Genomic DNA, 22,873 nt, shown 5'->3' on the forward strand with positions numbered 1-22,873 from the left:
AGGGGCAGTTCCTGTCAGCGCGACGGAGATTACCTACCTACCTACAATTCTCAAATCTGAGAAGGGACTCAGTTAATATACATATCCTCTTAAGCTTAAAGATATTTGAAGTATGAAGGAAGCCATCACGTTTATATGAACTACGTACGTAGACTACAGATAAAAAAACGTGACCACTCTAGCTCTAGCGGCTGCTAACGGCCGCTTGAATATACCGCGTAATATAACATAAGATTATTATCTCATTTCACATTTATGTTTTTGTTCTTAAAAGAACAATAAAATTACGAGACAAGTTAATAACTACCTAAAGAACAAGTTTGGGAACAAATCAAATTATTTTATTAAATATTTTGATTTGTGTTTTTTAAGTAGTCAAAAACTACTACAAATTAAAAACTGTAATAGATGTCATATATTAAAGAAAAAATGACGAAGCCCTCCAGTGGTGAAGGCCGGATTCGAACCGGCGTCTTTAGCTATCGCGGCTAACGCCATGAACCCCTAGGCCACCCCGCCACGGCGGTGCCCGTCCGAACTACCTAAAGATTTTTGTTTTATATTGGCATATCTATAAAGTATTACTTAATCCGTGGCAAAACCTTGCCACTGTTGACATATGTACTGTGTAGCATTTAACATCGTGATCTCTTGTTATTTTTCCTCGTAAAAACGAATAAATAAGTACATTCAGTACCTTACCTACACACTTATTACGATAGGTGGAGGAGCGCTACTCTATACAAGCGTAATTTCCATTTTCCTCCCTGGATATTGACTTTACAGATAATATTTCTACACGATTTACTGTATGTATTAACCATAGTTACGTGATTTTTTTTATTGTAAGACTTAGAAGTGAAAAACAAATTCCATCCTTTTTTTTAAACTCGTGATAATTAAAAAATTACTGAAAGGATATAGTCTGTTATATTTTCACTAGACTTATATTGACCGGGATATAAACCGTGATTACCTTTTGTATTATTTATGAGCTCCCGATATTTCGCGGTCTATATCCCGGTCAATAATATAAGTCTAGTGAAACTAACCGTAAAAAATTCAAAACTCTAAAATTGTTATATTTTTTTTTAATGTAACAATATCTTTATTGGAACAAATAAATATAAATATAGTATCAGACCTTATAAACTAAACGTAACTAAATTAAAGTATCCTAAAACTAAACTAAAATAAAAATTCACCCCTAGGCAAGGTGCCGTAGATGCTGGCAGCATTACCCCGTTGAATTGCAATACTAATGCGCTGTGCGAGGATGCTGCCAGCCCTACGGTCCCCAGTCACATCCACCAGCCTCTTTGATAAGGCTCCAAAAATTTCAGGGCACCGGGACCCCAGGCCGAGTGTTTCCACACCAAAAGGGGTAAAACTATATTCTGTCATATTACATCAAATGTCGTAAAAGTATTTTCTATAATGTTAATATCCTGAGAGGAAAATGGAGACTACGTTTGTATGGAGAAGTGTTTACGTGACTTCGTCCATGATCCAAATGATGATGGTATGATTCGCAAGTTAATGGGCCCGGATCCGAATCTCGGTAAAAGCATATTATTTGAGTGACAAGGACGAGGAGGCCATATATCAATGCAAGGTAACAAAACCTTAACAAATTGCAAATCAGAATCAGCCTCGAGTATTTGATATGTAGATCTACAACGTACCTTAAAAATGTGTACCAATTTTTGCACAAAAGCTAAAAATATGAGAATTGCTTCGAAATATACGCAATATTATTTTTAATCGAACTAATCGATTACTTGTTTTCGTTAAAACTTACAAGAAAATAAAATTCAAAAATATGATTATCCGCGATCCCAGAATAGAGTAGAATTTCTTTATTTGCCAGAGTCGTATGGTACCAGGGCTCGGAACCGGTTTTTTTTAAATCCCAAAATAGCTAAATATTTTGAATTATTTAATGCTCTTTACGTAGGACTGAATCATGTATTTAGGTAACAACTTCGTATTATTAGATTATCCCATTAAAATTTTAATAATAAACCAAAGAACTGAAAAGAACGTAAAAATACCGGTATTTTTTGTATGAAGAAAAAACCGGTTCCGAGCCTTGTATGGTACAAGATGGCAACAGAAAAGGTTTTACATGTACTGTATCAGTATTCAGTCGAAGACACGACATGCAAATAATTGAAAATTTGATTATTTTAACATAAAATAAAATACAATATAGAAAAAATTATGACATAAATGAAAACAGTCGGCAAATTTTTCAATTAAAAAAAAGGGACACGCACAGCCATCTCACTCAGTGATTGTGAGATAATAACTTGAACCCACGGGGCTTTAATATCATCGTTCGCACTTGACCCTAACCAACTCGTTATTGTTTCCCATGAGCGTAATAATCAATTAAATGCAAAGGCGTTAAAGTCAATGCAATTGCGTTTTCTTTGTTTATTCGTTTTACTATTAACAATAAACAGGCAATGAATGCTACAAGACATTATCTACTAGTAAACTATTAGGCCCACTTGAACCATCCCACTAACCCGGGGTTAAGCGGTTAATCCGTTAACCCAGTTTCAAATGGGGGGGTCCCAGCGCTGGCGCGTACCTCTTTCAACGTATTTCCCTTGCGATACAGAGAGGTAACGCCGCCAGTGTCATGGGGTCCATGCCGCAGTGCGAATTGAGAAGGGGTAGGTATTCTCTTTACAATTGCTTTTGTTTTTTGTAGGTAAAGTATATTTTATAGTTTGTGATTTTATTTTATTTCTAGATTTAATTTTGGTTTTAATTTTGTAATATTATTAATTCATTTAATTAGTTTACATTATGACTAAATACATTTAGTGTCAAATTGTACTGATAACCATCTTAACTACAGGTTTAACCGGTTAACCCCGGGTTAGTGAATGCTGCAAGTGGCTCTAAATGTGTGTTTCGATTTTTGGATTAATATTACAACGGCCAACAATTTTGATAATGTTTAATGTGAAGGATGAAGCTCAAAGGTACATGATAAGTACTTATAGCAAACAGCACAATTACATTTTCTTTGCTGTTTGTTATATGTACATTATAAGTAGGTACATGATTATATATAAGTGCATAATTTCTGTATTAAATAGTATATATAATACAATAATGAAGTCCGCATCTTTTAGTCGTTTGTGGGCTAATTATTTTTGATAACCAGTATACCATAGTTGTTATTACAGTCGAGAATGATTTTAATGGCGTTTTACCATGTCGTTTTATTATAAAGTATCTTCATTTATCTTCTTAAAGTACGCGGTTATTACTGAAACGTCAAAGTTGATGACATGTTAATTTCATTGAAAAAACTTTATTTTACTTAAATTATTTTTATCGCTTTTTCCGGGTGTCTCTAAAGGTCAACGATCACTTGCAGAACCGGAATCAGAATCAGAATCACAATTTCAAAAATTAGCAATGAGTGGCGATTTAAAATTTCGACAGTCACGTAATGTGCCAATTATCGCACTAGTGCGGTAAAGTAGCACCATATGTACTGTAAAATATTTTTTTCTTTAAAGACGCACGTAAGTCATAGTAATATCAAGTCGCAACCGCAACTAACAACAACGCGCGAATTTATTTTGTTACCTTTATTTACCGACACCCAGTACCCAGTGAAACCTGTGTCGAAACGTCGGTAAATAAAGGTAACAAAATAAATTCGCGATAGACCCGATTGTAAACGTGATTTAATGTGTTCAAAACGCGAAAGTTTGAAATTAAATGAAATGTTATATATGGTAAACGTTTTATTTTTATTGGCCTCAAAAAAGAATCCATTTGAGTATGTGAACGCTAGCCCTTATTCTTTATTCTTTCACAATTGCATACATGTAGTAGGTACAAAAGGTATTAAATATTACAAGAAGTTCTTACATGCTACCCGATTCGGGTGTTGCAACATCTACACTAAATACTTATTCTAACATTATATACATAAAATATACATTATACCTTATACATGTAACAACAAAATTACTTGTTAATTTTTAACTCTTTCATTGTTTCAATAGCCGGTATTAAAACATATGTCAGTATTGACGTCAATTTAAAATGCCAAGACAGCATCCTGTCAGATTTAATTTTATCATTTTTTACGGCGCTTATGGGAGAGAGGTTGTAAGAGGCGCTTAAGGGAGACAGGTCGTGACCCTCGTTCCCAGCCATTCCTGATGCAAAGGCTGGCTGTCTATTGCGATTCAACGCGGCAAGCGTAATGGGCACCTTTGCATCCGGAAGGGTGCGGAACGAGTTGTTGGACTGAGTTTATTTTAACTTTGTTTAGTTAAGTTTTTACTTAGAGCTTAGTTAAATGTATAATCAATAATACATTGTTAACTTTAGTAGTGGTAGTAAACACTTTATTGCACAAAACAAGTACATAACACAGAGAGAATACAATAGTACATTGTGCAACATGGGGCGTAAGTTAAATATTGCAAGCGAAAGTATAGTTAAATATATAGACTCGAGTTTGCAATATTATTACGCCGGGGCGTAATAATAATTGTAACTCGGGAGTTACACACAATATTTTTCATCACACTTGCGATACAAAAATGAAGCATAAAGACAAAAACTGTTAATTATAATACTAAAAACTGCATAACTCCCTAGGGAAGACGCTTTTTATGTAGTTCCCGCTAAGCTTGCGTGCAATTCCACATTTACTGAGCGAGTGTGATAAAATAAATAAGTACACTTTACGTACCTATTTTAGTTTTTTTTTTTGTGAAGGCCCAGAAATCTCAGTGCATTTTCGTCACTCACTTTTCCGGTTTTCTTAATATAGTTTGTTATGTTCCTTCGTGAGGTTAAAACGTACGTAATGTCAAAAAACCTTGCCGAGGGGCCATGCCCATGGGTTAGAAGGTAGGTTTTAGGTATTTTTATTTTTAGTTAGGTTCAGTTTTTAAGTTGTTTTGTTTTTAAGTACCTAGTAATCATGTTAATGTATTTTTTATATAAATGTAGCTACTTATTATTATAAAGTCTGTAATGTAATGTTTTTCCGTAGAACTGCAACTTTCAAACAATATTTGGGCATTTCTATTTAAAGTTGTACCCCCGACTTGCATTTTAGATTTTGGATTTTTTATACTTTTTCCACTCAGAATCGAGAGCTCTTTCGATCCTAATACGAGAAAAAGAGTGGCCCCAAAATCTCATACAATTTTTTTTGGCCGTTTTGTTACGGTCATAGAAGGTTGTATAGAAAACCGTAACCAAACGGACCAAAAATTTCGGGGACATTTTTTTTTCTCAGCAAAAATGGAAAAAGCTCGTGTTTCTCTTAGGGATGATGACCCATGTTGAATTTTATAACAAAATCTATTAACATAGATAGCAAACGAGCAACTTATCACAATAATGTAGATATTAAAATAATATACGGAAATAATACAAAAATACATCAAACATCAAACATTTATTCAGCAAATAGGCCACAGGGGCACTTACAGGACTTAATAGTTTCAAAATTTAAGTATTTATTTAACTTCCATTCTTCCAAAAAGGAAAAAAGTAAGGGTACCATTCGATTCCTTATATTTTATCTATAAAAAGATTGTATAGCAACTTAATAAACGCAATATTTCACCGACAAAAACGCAATTTTTTTGTTTTGTCCATATATTCAAAATGGGCTCTCAGTGACCTTGACGTCACGTTTACTTATTTTTTTTTTTTTATGTGATATTCAGCAAACGAGCAGACGAGCCGCCTGATGGGAAGCAGGGTTATGGTTTTGTTAGGAGCGTTTCGCGAGTGAAGTACGACTGGTTGGACTTTGACTATCATTTCTGACTTTTGTATTGCTTTTAATGCAATGGGTCCCATATAGACATTTGATCCTAAAACTAAACCTGATCGACTGATACTGATAATGAATGAAAATTTGTCGATCAGGTCACAGCTTCGTCACTTTTTCTTTAATATATGACATCTATTACAGTGTGTACATAGATGTTGACAATTGTTGTTGTTGTTGAGTTGAGAGCTTTTGGACTATAGTTGTGTTTGGACTATAATAATTTTACAAAGGTGAGAAAAGAAAATACGCTTAAGGCGCAGTGGGTTCAGCCAGCAGAATAATTGAAAAATCGTGGCGCTTTTTTAGATAATTATACCTACAGATGCCAAAAAATATGAATAGCAATCTGGAGGCCTTTCTCTAGGAACTTCATTGATTCAATACCTGATAAAATCACAACTTGCGCTCGATTAAAAAAAAATCACGAACATAGGTCTAAAACGCACCATTAAAAATTTGTAACAATTTTTGCACAAAAGCTATAAATATTTAAATTGCTTCTAAAAATGCTTTTTTTTTTATCTAACATAGATTACCTACTTTTTTTTGCTAAAACTAACTAAAAATAACAATTCAAAACAATGATATTCGCGATCGCGTGGTCTCGCTCACGCTCACGCTCACGCTCAGTGAGAGTGAAAGAAGAAGCTGAACTCACGGCGCCCTAAGAATACGTATTCACTTGGTATTCACAATATTTGACGTTACGTTCCATGCATCAAACATTCGGCCCGATTCGAGCAGTGCTTGTAAGAAGTCACAGCGGTACGATAATGATATGTCAGTGTTAAAAGTGAAGTGAGTGATTTCTTGAACCGAAAACTATCGTACCGCTGTGACTTCTTATAAGCATTGTTCGAATCAGGCCGATTGTTGACAACGCGACGCGGGAAAATCTAGTTTCCGTAATATACCGGACTTGAATCCATCATCGTAGTCATATCATACGGCATTCACTCCGCGGCACATTATCCTCACGCAGGCACGACTAAGGCCATAGCCACCAGTCTGTTACCACCAGTGTACAAAGCCTCTTGCCCAGTTAAGGTTATTTTTAATTTGTTAAATAGTGTGTGATAACTGCTAAAGGGGAAAATATAAAAAGGATTGAGCTTTCTACTAATCTTTAACCAAAGGTAATTAATTTAATTTGTTTTTTTTAAGTGACATTTAACTGATATCGATAAAAATGAAGTAATCGTAAACATTTGAAATTTGTAAAACTATGTACGGTTTGCAAATTCATTATTTCTTTAACTAAAATGATTGATTAATCCTTATTATAATTTAAATATCGTAGTTAGTTTAAACATAAAAATATTAAACTATAGTATTTTTCTAACTCAAGACAGGTGCATCTCAATACAATTTTGCGAGATTTTGCATTTTTAAAAGTTTAAAAAATACTGCTTATAGTTTATAGTATAGTTTTGTTCTTTTGTGTTTTAAGTAGTCACAATAGTATATTTCGTTTTTTAGCATTAGAAAAAAGGTAAATAATCTTGATCTCTTTTTATTGAAAAATGATTAAAAAATAATTCACAGCAAATATGTATCAAATATATATCATTACATGTTTATTTATATTCTTTTGATTTCATAAGTAATATTTACAATTTTTTTTAAACGTTTTTCAATAAAAAGACATGTCAAGATTGTTTACCATTTTTTAATGCTAAGTAATTTCGGTTTATATAAAAATAACTTGTAATATTTTGTATTGAAGGTTTTATAAACGTACAATTGGTTTTCTTTTGAGTAGCAAGAAAGCCAGTGTTAAAAAATAGCCTTGGGCTTTTTATTGTCATTGCTTAGATTTTTTTTATTTACTTCAGTAAAATGATCAGCATTTAAATTACGAAACTGTTGGTACCCTACTTCATCATCTTCATCTTCCTTGCATTATCCCGGCATTTTGCCACGGCACATGGGACCTTGGGGTCCCTGGGGAGCCTGTGGGGTCCGCTTGAACCCATACGCTGTGGGTCTTACTGAGCGTCCCTCGTCTGTGCTTTCTGATTTGCCAAAGCGAGTCAGCGAAAGTTAGAATGTGAAGTAAATACTAAATACCTATTTGGTGTCACCCGCTATCTGGTTTTACCCACCTATCCCTAAATAGCTTCTATTTATTTATTTATTTCGCTCTTAAATCTAACTTCTTAATTTTATTGCAAATAAATAGTGTTGGTATGTAAACCATAAGGCATAAAATAGACAAAGCGTTTTCCTCCTAAGATCATAAATAATTGCCCTTACATGGATTTTCCGGGCAATTATCCAAATACCGGACATTTAAATACGGATATCCTGATTCGTTGTTAGTACTCAGATACTGTTATTATGTGCTATTGTTTTATACGTGATTTTTAGGGTTCCGTAGTCATATTCCCTAACATTTTCGTCATGTCTGCATGGTGCCTTATGAGAGACGGTATCGGCATGCTGCTTGCGTTACGTGTGTGTGCACAGCTCCAATATTTTAGCGCAAGTGCACATCTACGCACACGAAGCCGGTGTGCTCTGGTCTTTAAGGCCAATACACACTAGACACGTTCTACAGCTCGGCACAGGCTGGTTGTATTTGATAACATTAAATCATATAATATTGTCTTCGGTTACCGCGATAGTTACTCATGAAATAAAACTATGAAAACGGATTATATCGCGTATATTGAATTTATAATACATCCCGACGTTTCGAACTCTTTACAGCGTTCGTGGTCAACGGGTGACACCCGTTGCATATGTCAAGTTAAAGTTAGCGATACGTACGATAGCTGACACTAAGTCCGTATTTCCGTATATCAGAGACAAATCTACAATCAACGAATACGCCGCGTTATACGGCACTTGTGTGATTTAACCTTTATTATTCGGACCCGGGTATGTCACTGAGAGGTATGGGCACTGTGAATGTCATCTCGCTTTGTGTGGTAGGGCACAGCACAGCCGATGTCATTACAGAAAACCGCAGCCAAATGCACTAGAACCTACTCAAAGTGTTGTGTTCCTGCCGGTGAGTAAGGTTGCCAGAGCTCAACGAGGGTGCGGAGTGTTAGGCTGCGTTTCGACCAAAGATGTGTTGCGAGGGATGTGTTTTTAAGAACCATTCGCATTACTGCACACTGATTGAGAAAAACAATGAAGTGATTCCATTGGCTTTTAAAAACACATCCCTCGCAACACATCCTTGGTCGAAACGCAGCCTTAGGGTCGGCAACGCGCATGTAGTTCCTCTGGAGTTGCAGGCATACATAGGCTACGGAGAATACTTAACAGGCCTGCCGTATGCTTGTTTGCCGTTGACGTAGTATTAAAAAAAAATATTATCCGTCTTCGCCTGCAGCTTGGACAAACATAAACTTTTCACTGTACATGACTCATTTAATTACTTCATTGTATTAGTGCAATTAATATCATGCCAAGTATCATTGTAATGAGTTTTCCATTTCTATCTCATGATGTTAGCGCGCACTTATGCGTATTTTCCCAACGATGTTCTGCGAACATGGAAGCACATTCAGATTATACCTACACATGATTTTATTCTAAATAATTCAAAATCAAAAAATTACAATTTCATTGCTGTAGGAAATAAACGTCAAATTGTGTTAAAATATTTTCTATTAATGTTAATATCTAGGGAAGAAAATGCGCCAAGACATTGTACGGTTATTAGCTTTTGTAAAGCGATAGCAGGACTATATACAAAGGCCACGTGGAGCTACTTGGCGTTGACGCTAGAACGGTGGATAAACTCGTTTAATTCTTCATTATCCGCGCACTTCCACATTAGTTTACTGCATAATAAGCAATCAGTATTACACTTTAAACAACGTTAATGAGCAAAAACAAAAAAATTATCACGACTCGATATCATATCACCAAGCGGCGGTCGACAAGCAACCCATCCACTATCTTGTTACGGTTGAATAAATAATTTACGATTTATATTTGACAGCTGACAGATCATAGAGTACGTCTAAGCTAATTTTGTAACGACGAACATAATAAAGTGAACGAGTGTTTTATAGAAATTTGACTTTAATAATGCCATTACTCTGACTCTACTCGTGTAAACTCAATCTATGCTCGACCTTCATACACCACGACCTTCTTGTTTGCCTGATCTTTCATCATATACTCGTATAATGATCGTAATAATTACCCATGGGGTCACATTATTTGCTTCTCGTACTTACTTCCAAGTAGGTAAATAGGTAAGTTTAAAATATATACGAATGTGCCGTCGGAAAGTTAAATGTTAAAAATTGCAATGGATTTTTTTTTCCTTTTCCCAAATAAAAATGTCCCTGTTTTGCTGTGAAAATTTCCTGAAATTTCAAAGAACTTTTTTCAACTTTTTGGAAAGTTTCCGCAGATTATAGTCCGAATCGCCTTTCAGGCGGTTTAAGTAATTCATTATTAATTATATATATATTTTATAGACTAGATATATTCGAATTTCAAAACTTTCCATTACAATATAGTTCCAAACATTACATTTAAATGGGTAAAATGGGTCTCTAATGTTTCCCATATAGTTTTAAGTCATAACGTATTGTTTGTCCACATTTTTGTTAGTCATAATTTAGTTTTTCTCAGAAACGCGTAACTTTTCAGAATTGCCATAAAACAAACCTAACCTAACCTATCTATAGGATAACCTGAGGAAAATCCTGAAAAGTTAACGGTTTCAGAATTATGGCTAATGATAATATGACAATCATTACATTATGACTTTCAATATTTAAGTCAAACACACGGATCCATTTAAATACATTATTGAATATTTATATTTCTACATATTTACTGAACTGATTTGCTGCGCAGTTTTAGCCTAGAACGATTCTGTCAATAAAAACATTTTCACTTTTCGTAGGTAAACAATAATAAAACCTAAAATATAAAAAATATAATTAAAGTGCCATTACCTGCTACGCAAGGACATTGTGTATTTTCGAACTTACCTCATCGTTAATGTGTTGTCAATAATAAGAGTATACATTATGTACAAACACATACAACCTACGTCACAGTATCGGCGATGTGCTAACTAAATGATAAATATAGACATGTGTGTATTGTGTGTATATCTATCTTAAGAGTCACACGAACATAACCGCCGCCATACAATCGAAGTTACGCTAAATACCATGAAAGACATGAGCATTTAAGTTACAGGTAGAGTTAGGCCAAGATAAGTCTGCAACAATTTTGATAGTAGTACACGCAGTTCAAGTGTCATTTTAAACGTCAAACTTCTATGAAATTATAACGTTTAAATAACACTTGCACTAATATTGCACTGCGTGTGCTATAAGGCAGGCTTTTCTTGGTTCAACACTAGGTATCTATGACGGTAGGTTAATATTTTTCGGTGCTTGAAATTGTAATACAAAGAAATTAGAACGAGTAGTTAGGAGTTTAACATACATAACTTCTAAACGCAACTATTTCTAGCAACGAAAGCTAATACCAGTAGGCCGAGCACATGATTGACGCGACATTATCTCGCCAGTCTTTTACTAACTGTATGAATTAAAGGGGGACGGGTGGTCCATGTCGCGGCGAGATACTCTCGCGCCAATCATGTGCTAGCCCGGCAGCATAGACATAAGCATATTACGTAAATGTTCATAGCGAAATAAACAGATTTTTTTAAAATGCTTTTCTGGTTCTTAATACTCATTGTTTTGCCGTATTTAAACAAAATTTTACTTGTCTACAGATATAAAGTACAAAGATGGCAGAAATAACACACATCAATCCATTGCTGCTTGTCACCGAGAAGCAAATACAAGGTGTGCGTGCGTGCTGCGACCTGGACGTGAAACAACTCAGAGAGTCCATCGACGCAGTCCTGGAGTGGTGTTCCAAGGAGCCACATCTTGAAGGCGCTGTTCCGATATTGAGTAAGTATTCAGTACCTAACTGAAAATGATGGTCTCCCAGACGTACAACAGGCATAGGCAAATTACCTACTTTAAAAGTAGTACTTTTTGCATTAATACTATGAAACTAATAGCACAGAAGAAGTTCATACAGAATGGCCATGCATGAGAATCACACAAACTCGCCGCGAAAAAGCCACCCATACAATCGAATTTAAGTTCTGGTTTTAAAATGACAACTTCTCATGAACATAAAACGTAACATTCTTTTCTTTTCTTTTCTAGTACTAGTATTCGTTGCTAAAAATTGTTAAGTATACAAAGAAAATGGCCATCGGTTCTACGTAGAACCAGAAGTGGCGACCACGTACCGGAACGGAAGGCGCAGTGTGGGTAGATCTCCCACAAAGTGGACTGATGAGCTGGTAAAGGTCGCGGGAGTCCGCTGGACGCGGGTGGCGCAAGACCGGTCATTGTGGCACTCTTTAGGGGAGGCCTATATTATATGTCCAGCCGTGGATGTCCTTTGGCTGATATGATGATGATAATAATACAAAGAAAATAGAACAGGCAGAAGTTTTGTATGTAAAATTGTTTTACAATAAAAACTATTACCAGATATATTAGTTATATGTTATTTAAATGTTCATGTCAAATTTCATGTCATTTTAAAATGAAAGCTTCTTTGATTGTATGGCGGCCCACGTGGTACCTACAGAGATACGTCTCAAACTTTTACTTAGTATTAAAGAAATTTTATGTTATATTAATGAATTATTTTACTATGAGGACATAATTTTATTTTTGCTTTATAAATACATTTTACTTTAATAATTAATGCAAAAAATAAGCAATATGCTTCACACAGAGAAACTTGAAGTGTAAAAATATCTAGTAGGTATGTAAATTATTCCCTTTACCATTGAGGAAATATTTTTATGTATACTTTGAACTTTACTTAGACGCCTTATTCAGATAACGTTGCCATAACGCGCTTCGGCTACTACTAAAGGAACCAAAACTTCAACTTCAAAGGTTGCTGTCAATGTTGTTCATACATAATGCGGGTTTGACCTGACCGCTGCCCGCAGAACGCATCCAGTGTGGTAAATACTTTAATGCCTTAACAAGGAGGCAAAATAATTGGAACATAATTTTCATCATACATCGTACTTGCATATCTATAAGTTAATCCATGTAACTTACAGGCTGTAGTTTTAACACATACCAATTACCTCTGAAATGAAAAAGATTTTTTTTATTGATTGATTGTCCGAGTAACGAGTAAAAGTGGCATTTGGTTCCTAATTTAAATTAAAACTAATTTGACTGTCGCATTACGGGTCTAAACATACGTTCGTATACCTACCTCTAGTTCTTCACTTTTCAACTATATTCTCACTGTACATTTCAAACTGGTTTTTTGTAACAGGTTGTTAAACGTGTTACAGCAAAAGTGTTTCTGTAGGTCAGGTACATAACGTCAGTTTTTATTTTATTTGACAAAATGTTTTCCAGAAAGAATCCGCTTGATAGAAAGAACTCTGCTGATCACAAAAGGGTCCATTGAAGAGACTAAGAAGAGAATAGAAGCTGTCTTGACCTCGAGAGGAATGATGCCAGAACTGAGTCACAATCGGTCGGTCGACGAATTTAAAACTATCCTCGGTTGCGTGTAAGTAAATATTAATGCAGATATGAGTGTACGAGGAAGATGTTTATTTAAAATCAAAGTGTGGGGAAGAACGGCATATAAAATGTATTGCAGGTAAGACCGATATAGTGCAAAAACTCTCCTATTTGTATGCGTACGTCGCTCAGGCACAGCCATAAAGGAAGAGCTTCACTCCTATTCTACCGACCTCCTGTGAGTGGAGTATGTGTACAGACGCAGGTCACGCAGGTGTTAAAAGCGACGAAAGAGCTTGTAGACGGTCTTCACCATATTGGTGTCAATGTATAAAAGGAGTATAAAACCAGAAACTAAAGTGTGTGTGTAGAAAAATATTGTGTAAACGATATCAAACATTGATTCTATAAGATGGGTAAAGTCTAAGAATAACTTGTGCCCCGAATTTAACGGCTGGATTAGATAATGTTCTACGACATATGTTTCGCAGTAACTGAATTGCTACACTCTCGGCCATTGGGCAAATATGGCCACGTCACTTTCTTTCGCGATATTACGGAAATAGATGCAACATAAATATTTGAACAAAGGCCAAAGGTATATATTTTAGCTGGGGTTAAAAAGAGTAGGAGAAACACTGGAGAAAGACAAAGTATTTTGTTTGTTACATTATTGCACAATTTAAGAAAATGGAGTAGGTACAAAAGGCGGACTTAAATAGCTTTAGGGGGCTTTAAATATTTTGTCTTATATTCTGTCTTATTAATTACATATTTTGTTGCAGAAATTACTTGACCTTACCAAAACTATGCCCATCAGATAATTCCAGAGTGATTTTAGTCAATTTCAACAAGGAGAACATTGATGATTTTACACTATCGGCTTACTTCAGATATGCATTTTATGTGAGTATTGTTTAATAACTAGTGTTAGGAATAAGCTCACATAAATAGCAAAAGATCTTTGAATTTAACCATGTCTAAATCGTGTAGGTAATACCTATATTTAATGCGTTTCTTGTGAATTGGTAATTTAAAAAATCCTCATGTTTTATTAAAACAGTATTTTTAATACTTAAACTAGCAAATGAATTTTTTGATAACATTGTGAAGTTTGTCTTTTTGTTGATATTTTTTAACCAGTATAATTTTATAAGCTCTTATTATTTTTATTTATTTAGTTTTACCCGTATTGCAAGTTAAACTTGACCCACTTCCCGATTTCCGACGAAGCTAAAAATTTTCATACCATCGAGCTGATCTGATGATGGAGACAGGAGGTGGCTATGGGAACTCTGTGATAAAACAGTGCAACCTAATTGTGTTTGGGGTTTTTAGAATTGCCTCGACGAGTATTAGTTGCCTGTGAAGAGAAAAGTACAGTCAGCGATAAAAGCTTGTACCAAAAATTTTATTATTGCCTAAATCTTATTTTATAATAGCAATATATTTTTAATCATAAAAAAAATCTTTCAGGTAGGAGAATTCAGGCTATTTGATGATTACACTATCAATGAGAGACATGTGATTGACCTAGAAGGTGTACATTTGGGAGTGCTCACTAAAATTAACCCCATTTTGTTGAAAAAAGCAGAATTATTGGCCACAGTAAGTAATTTGTAATATAATTATGGAAGCCTACATTCGTGTGGGTTGTTAACTATAAAGGTGACGTTAGAAAGGCAACTGCATTGGTAACGCATTGGACTCGCTGAGATAGAACTGGTCGTGGTACCCGAAGAAGAAATTCCTAGGTTGTCAGGAAGAGGTCCCTTTGTTTGACATAATTATTGAAAGTCATAATGTAACGATTGTCAGATTGTCATTACTCATGTCATAATTTTAAAAGCGGTAACTTTTCAGGATTTTTGTAAGGTTATCCTATAGATAGGTTAGGTTAGGTTTGTTTTATGGCAATCCTGAAAAGTTAGGCGCTTCTGAGAACAAACAAATTATGATTAACGAAAATTTGGACAAACAAGACATTATGACTTAAAACTTTATGGGACACAATAGAGACCCTGTCAGGAATAGTCGTCCAGAGTTACTTAAAGTACAACTATAATCTTAAACATGGTCATATTGGTCATCTTTAAAATAGAAAGTACACAGTATGGTGGAAGAGAAAAACTTTCTTTTTATCGCCATTTGAGATAATATTATGTGATGTGTACCTAAAATAAGATACAGTCGCATTAATAAGTACATACTGTATGATTAATTTACTATGAAATAGAGCTATTATGAAGGCATCCGACATGTCTTTTTCTATCTGGCTATTCTGGCTGATCGTTGATCACGTGGTGCTTTCCATAAAAAACTAAGCGCCCCAAGCTCCGGCCCGGCCCCGACCCGATTTAGCGTGAGTCATCCTATTGAACATACAGAACAACTAAAATTAATATAAAAAAAACTTTTTCTTACAGGAAGGTTACGGGACCAAAATAAAAGGTATCCACATACTCAACGCACCAACTTGGGTGGACAGATTCGTGTTTATTTTGAAGCAGTGTATGAAACCGAAGGTAGCGGGGAGACTGCACGTGCATAACTCCATCAGCGACTTCCAGAAACACGTGCCGAAGGAAGTCTTACCTAAAGAATACGGCGGTGATGAGCAGTCAGTCAGAAAGCTAGCTGGTAAGACGTTGCTAAAAAAACCGGCCAAGTGCGGGTCGGACCCGCGCACGAAGGGTTCCGTACCATTACACAAAAAACGGCAAGAAAATCACGGTTGTTGTATGGGAGCCCCACAAATATTTATTTTATTCTGTTTTTAGTATTTGTTGTTATTGCGGCAACAGAAATACATCATCTGTTAAAAATTTCGGCAGTCTAGCGATCACGGTTGATGAGATGAGACAGCCTGGTAACAAACGGACAGACAGACACTTTGTATACACCCATAAGAAGCCTGTAGACGGGCCATATTGCAGTGAAAATATGGCCCGTTTAGAAGATTTCGGGGATAAAAACTATTATATATCCTTCCCCACAACTCAAACTATCATCATACCAAATTTAATCTAAATCGGTTCAGTGATACAAACTCCCCCCTTTCACCCCCTTAAAAGATTATTTCTGGAATTAAAACTATCCTATGTTCTTCCTTGAGAACTCGAGACTCAAACTATCTCTAGACAAAATTTCAACTAAAACGGTTCAGTATATTCTATAGATTCTTCATACTTAGATTATTCTACATACGCCAAAAATCTGATAACGTAACATGAAATTATAATACGACATCAATTTTAAAGTGTTTTATGGCAAAATGCCTTTTTCCATTCTTCTTTCTATAAGTGTCAACACTCAACACTATTTAATTATTTATTGTAAAAAATACGACACATGCATATTACACACATTATATAATATGAATAATTTTTTCATATTTCAGACGCCTGGAATGACTTTATGAGCAATGAAGAGACAAAGCAAAGAATTAAGGATTTAGACCAACTTGTAGCCGACGAATCCAGAAGAACAAACACCAAATTCAACGATGAATACCTGGGCATGCCGGGCTCTTTCAGAAAACTTACTGTTGATTAGAATATCAATATATTTAGGCATAATTCAAGGCACACTGACAAATGGTGATTCGTTGTGGAATCACAAATTGTACTAATGCAGTGTACTTATATAATAATGTAATACGTAAGGATCTTTTCAACAGTGTGGGTACCTAAGGAACCTAATTGATTCCTTATTTTCTTTAAATCAAAAACGTTTCCAGCATACTGCGTGGTTGGTGTACTTTTCCTGACGTACCTACTGTATTTATTTGTGTCAGGCATATCTGTCAAAGTAAGCGAAGATGAAAGGAGACGTATGGGAATCAATTATAGCATTTGGTTTTTCCAGTGGAGCGAAGAAGAGTTGTGGATTACAATTATTAAATGTTATTGGTTGGTTCCCGCACGTCTCCTCTCATCTCCGACGCAGTAGAAAGGCAGCCTAAGGCAGCACCAATGGCTACTAGTGTCGTGCGATATTGGTCCCCTGGGGTCGCGTAGTCATCATGCCAATCGCTTACGCTCCGTAGCGATCGAAACGCAACTGTCACTGTCGCACTAATATGGAAGAGTGATAGAGAAACACAAAGCGTTTCGTTGTCGTAGCGATTGTCGCCTTGGCTAGGCCGGCTGGTTTTGATAATTGTATGTATGTATGTAAACACTTTATTGTACATAAGACAGATTACAAACACAATAAAAGAACAAAAATATATACAATGTACAAAGGCGGACTTATCCCTATAAGGGATCTCTTCCAGTCAACCTTGTATTTATAGTTATATTGAAATTTACTTTCTGGGCTATTATAGATGCTTGTTTCCACTTTTATAGTTACTACAGGTGAACATCATTTTTATTAGTGTAATGATTATTGCGTAAGTTTTATACGTTTATGGTGGAATTGTGATAATAAATAGGTTAATAACTTTTTAAGGCATACTGAAAGACTTTGTTTAGAAAGTATGATTATCTGTGGTCTAATTGGCATGCCTTTATATGAATTTTAGCTACGGCGTAATTTTTTGGTATTGTTTGAACTTTTGCTAATAATGAGCTATGAAACAGTCAGTAAGTATACGAATTTCATTTTCTCATTATTAATTTTTATAAATAAAATAGTAGGAATATAGATTATTTTTTTAAATAAATACCTACAGTCTGAACATATCATTATTGTGTACTTTTAGTATTCACCTTGAGCCTTAAATAAACTGCGTTCCCAAGTTGGCCGCAGCAAAGAGAATTTGGTAAGGTGGGGCGGCCTAAGCGGCGCAGATACTCTATGCGTATGTGGCATGGCTCCCCAAACCATGAGACACCTGCTGTCCTGCCCAGCGAACCCGCACACATGTTCCGAGCAAGATCTACGGGACGCAACAGACAAGGCTTTAAGCGTCGCTACCTTCTGGTCCCGCTTAATATGAAATACGAAATCATCGACACGAGAAGAAGAAGAAGTACCTATCATTACATCAGCAATGCCGCTCCGCAATACTGTTGGTAAAGTCTGAATCCACACGGTACCTTTATAGTATTCTCCCCCAGGTCAACCCACGCCGTCACTAAAATAAACATGAAAGCATTCACGACATTCGTCTAAAATCGTGACACGAACAAAACACCAAGGGACTATGCCTTGTCTTTAAAATATGTCTCCGCAGTCAGGTGTGTTTGAATAAAATATAGCGGTATCTATTACTATAGATTAGGGGAAACTGTTGTACCTTGGAACTAGTTTTACCTCGGACAGATGGCAATATTTATACAAACGTTATTATTAAGTATAAAAAACAAGCTATCAACGAAACTTGAGAGCGGCCGGTAAATCTAGAAAAAAAAAATTAGTTTGTTATGAAAAGTCAGTATTTACATCAAGGATGATTATTTCATGTTTTGCTAATAGATAATAAAACTTAATATATTAGGTTAAAGTTAAGTTAATTAGCTATTACTCGATGGTAGGATCATTTCAGCCTAATCTCAATTGGAAGTGCTATTACGAAGCTTACTTGTCCAAAAAGTTGCTTTGTTGTACCTCGGACACGGAAAATATGTTGTACCTTAGCCCGTACTTGCTACTATTACTGACATTTTCTAAAATTTTGAAAAAAATACACAAAATAGGTATAAAGACTCTAAAACCTACCTCTACCTACTTTGCCCGAAAGTCGACTGGAAGAGAATGCCTTGTAGCAAAATAAATGCATAAAAAAGTACAGAGTCTACAGAGTAAAGAGTCTATTTGAAGTAATTTTTGGCTCTTTTTGACAAACTTGCTCAACCCTCTCGTTAATAGGACTTTTTTTTTGTTTTTTGTAAATAACTCGTAAACGGTTGCCCATAGCAAAAACTAGTATAAAATTTTCTAAAAAATAGATATACTTACAGAATGTCCCAAAAATATCACGTCAAATTGACAGCTGGAGGTAAAAACAGCCTGCATACCTCGTGAATTTTAACTCTCAAATTGACTTCATAACTGACTGACTGACTTTGAGGGCTTTCCAAGTAAATACCGACACAGTCGCTCAACCGTCAGTGATGAAAAAGAGCAAAATTAATAAAAACCTAAATTGGTTATAATAATCCGAAAACCGTGCAACTTTTACTTAGGTCATGTTAAGCTGGTTTGGATGATCCTTTTAGGGTGTCCTACCTTCAGTGTCAGTATGACGTGCTATTTTTCGGTCATGGTATATCTATTTTGTAGGAAATTGTATAAAGATTATTTACGTATAAGACTATTTGTTGCTATAGGCTACCGTTTACGATATATTTACGAAATAAAAAGGGACCTTTAACCCCCCCCCCCCACCCGTTAGCTTCACCCCCACCCTCAGGTACTTTTATTATGTTGTTTAATACACCATTACCTACAACTATGCCAAAATTCGCTTATACACGAATTATTTCCCCCATTTTTCCTTCGTTTGGTGGCATAGAACATTTCTAACCGACTTTATTACCTTTATATGTATTTTATCGGTGCTTTGAAACATCATAAGGCATTTTTACGTTCGAGAACGTCATTAAAGACCCCTTCAAAGGGAAAATTAGGAGAAACCTTCGATAAACAGGAAAACCAAGTGTGATAAAGCTTTGTAATGATGTTCATGTAATTTAACTTTTATTAAAATACTTTTCGTGTAGGAAAGGTTTTATTGCTAAAGTAACAATATAAGACATTTGAAAGTAGGTATATAAACATAAAAGTTTTATGACCTCTTGTTGGAGTTTTAATTATGAAAGTTAGGGAATTATTGCATGTTTTTAGGTTTGTTGAGAGGAAAACTTTTCAGGGTTAATTTTAACAGGTTATTTTAGAAGTCAGTCAAATGAATGTACGAAAATATACAAATTGTTTGTTTACCTTTATTTAAATACCTAAAGATACAGAGTTTATAGACCAAGAGAAGTCTGGAACGATTTTTGTCATTTATATTTACGTCATAATTTCATAAAAGTTTGACATTTAAAATAACACTTGCACTGCGTATGCTAACAAAATCGTTGCAGACTTTTCTTGGTCTAAAGTGAACACAAAACCGATAACCCTGAAAATATTAATTCTATCGAGCTAAATAAATCCGCAAAAAATACTGTTTGTTTTAAAGCTTTCAAAAATTCTATGAATTTTTAGTAACCTAATCTAAAAGATTACTCTTGATCAAACATCACTTTGATTGCGTTCAAATAACAAAGAAAAAACGAATCTGAAATTCGATTTAATTATTTGATGGTATGTTTGTGTGTCCATATAACAGTATGTTTTATAATCACGCCAGTAGGATAACAGACGAACGACAAACAATAATATTGGTATATTAAATTGCCTCATTCGATATGCATTAAACAAATAATTGTTAGTATCTTGCGCTGTTCAAATTAACTGTTATTTATTTTGCTCGATTCGCTTATGTTTTCAGTAAAATTGGTTTCCAATGTTGCAATTATTTATTTGTTTTAAATTTGTGTAACAGTGCAATTTAAAAACATGTTACATTGCAAACTTCACGCTATGCTAGAAGATATTATCGAGGTACTCGTAGTTATTAACCATAAAGAAAGAATTTATTCGTCATAGTGATAAGGAGTTATATAGAAAACATTATCCTTCAGTCTGTATCATTAACCAGTCTCTGCTCTCACGGTAAAAATCTCGCTTACATTTTCCACCATTTTTCTACCAAATCAACATACCATTGTGTTTTTAACTTGTTTATTTACGAGACTTATAAAAAGTACTAAGTGCGTAAAAAACTTTTCGCCGACTGACACGAATATCGTTTTATTACAAAGTTAAATTGCAAAGCTCTCATTCATTAACTTTTGTACTAAATTCACCCTCTAAAAGGTATTTTATGACACAAAATTCTGACAGATTTATTTTCTGCTTGTTAATTACTTTTGAGTTTTTGGAAAAAAAATTGTTGCCAATTCTATTATTAAGGGTCCACATCCTTGATTATATCCTCAATTGTACGCAAAAGTATCTTATTTTTTGAAGATGAATACGGATATTATCCGTATTAACTTTTTAGATAGATAGGCTTTTTATCTTAGATACTTTGCGTAATACAAATGAGGAAATAATCTAGGATGTGGACGCTTATTTATTAATACAATAAGCAACTTAATTTTAAGCAATAAGTGTGGCTGCGGGATAAGTGTGGCATGGTTCATATCGGTTGGCGCCTGTATTATTGTGAGTTCATTTCATACATTTTAGAATAGAATAGAATAGAAGAAATGTATTCAGAAAACGCTTAAATTTAGGTAGACAAAGAAAACAGAACTAATTTATTATTAATAAGCGTCACTGAAAGGGTCTCCACTAAGCTTAATGTCAAGAGACCACTTAAAGATCTCGACGCTGGTCTTCCGTGGAAACCCTTCCGAGAGAGCGCAACTATATACACGCTAAAGTACATTTGCTACTTGCGTTTAGCGGAACTCGCAATAAACACTTACAAAAGAAAATAAGTCCAATGTATATGCCAGCCACACTTATCCATATGCCACAATTACCCGTAATTTGACAGACAGATAATTTTATATTTGATTATCTCCATTTATTAGTAATTTTGACAACGAAACATGCAGTTTTAGCCCACAACGTCTATAGACGCAAATAATGTTAACGTTTTAGAAGCATCACCGTTTTCTTAGTATGGAAATATAAAAAAAGAAACCAGATATAATACTTCAACCTGTTTTACCTTTTCGTTTTCATAAATGCGCTTCTGATGCGGCCTCGGATTGAGAAAAGTTGCGAAAATCCCCTTCCATTTATGTCAAAATTGCTAAAACCCTCATCCTATCTCTCATTTACAACACATTACTTATTGTTCAACGTATACCTAGGGCTAAAGTCAATGCACCCCTTTATACCCATTTGCCACCTCTCAGGTGGCAAACTAAGTGGTTGGATCACTTTAGGCATCGCCGCAAAGAAAATGCCTCGTTAAAATTCATGAGAAGCAATTGTTGAGTTTCCCGAGACTTGAGTGATATTAGATTTTTCATTTGCCCCTACGGCTACCCTTTGTGGGGTAACATTCTATTTAGGACTTTATGCTTTGGAGGGATTTTTACCTGTGTGGCATGTCGGCGGTTGTCCCGGTAATTTGGTAACTGGCGGTTAATCAATTTCGTTTGAAGTGTATTTTCGTTGCGATATTAACTAGCTGATCATTTGCTTTGAGGTGACAAAAGATACTTTTTATCAAAGTGGGTATGGAGTGGGAAGCGAGAGTAGCGAGTGGTTCGAAAAATAGAATCACACCGGTGCGAGGGTTTCGAGGCACGAGGGTTAAACAAGTTTTGCCACTGAGTGAAACACAAAATTGTTCACAAAACCTACACAAGGAAAATACTAACCGAAAATATCAAACAAAATCAAAGCAAATCAAATCAAAATGAATGTTATATTTACCATTCAAAATCATCATTTAAAAGTCAATATGTACCACCAGCCAAACATAAGGAAA

At 35.1% G+C, this 22,873-nt stretch overlaps 1 protein-coding gene across 1 annotated transcript; it reads left to right on the top strand.

Annotated features, from left to right (window-relative positions):
* Positions 1-6,850: 6,850 nt before the first annotated feature.
* Positions 6,851-17,921, top strand: LOC134750141 (alpha-tocopherol transfer protein-like). The gene is made up of 7 exons (XM_063685258.1): positions 6,851-6,975; positions 11,571-11,754; positions 13,252-13,408; positions 14,148-14,268; positions 14,839-14,970; positions 15,789-16,002; positions 16,763-17,921. Exons 2-7 carry the CDS (start codon positions 11,586-11,588, stop codon positions 16,915-16,917), a joined length of 948 nt encoding a protein of 315 aa, XP_063541328.1. The 5' UTR covers positions 6,851-6,975; positions 11,571-11,585; the 3' UTR covers positions 16,918-17,921.
* Positions 17,922-22,873: the final 4,952 nt, after the last annotated feature.

Source organism: Cydia strobilella, chromosome 19 (assembly GCF_947568885.1).
Source record: "Cydia strobilella chromosome 19, ilCydStro3.1, whole genome shotgun sequence".
Lineage (NCBI taxonomy): Eukaryota > Metazoa > Arthropoda > Insecta > Lepidoptera > Tortricidae > Cydia > Cydia strobilella.

Coding starts and splice junctions, on each gene's coding strand:
- LOC134750141 (XM_063685258.1), top strand. CDS start 11,586: ATGGCAGAAATAACACACATCAATCCATTGCTGCTTGTCACCGAGAAG. Junction 14,269..14,838: donor ACTTCAGATATGCATTTTAT/GTGAGTATTGTT, acceptor AAAATCTTTCAG/GTAGGAGAATTCAGGCTATT. Junction 16,003..16,762: donor GTCAGTCAGAAAGCTAGCTG/GTAAGACGTTGC, acceptor TTCATATTTCAG/ACGCCTGGAATGACTTTATG.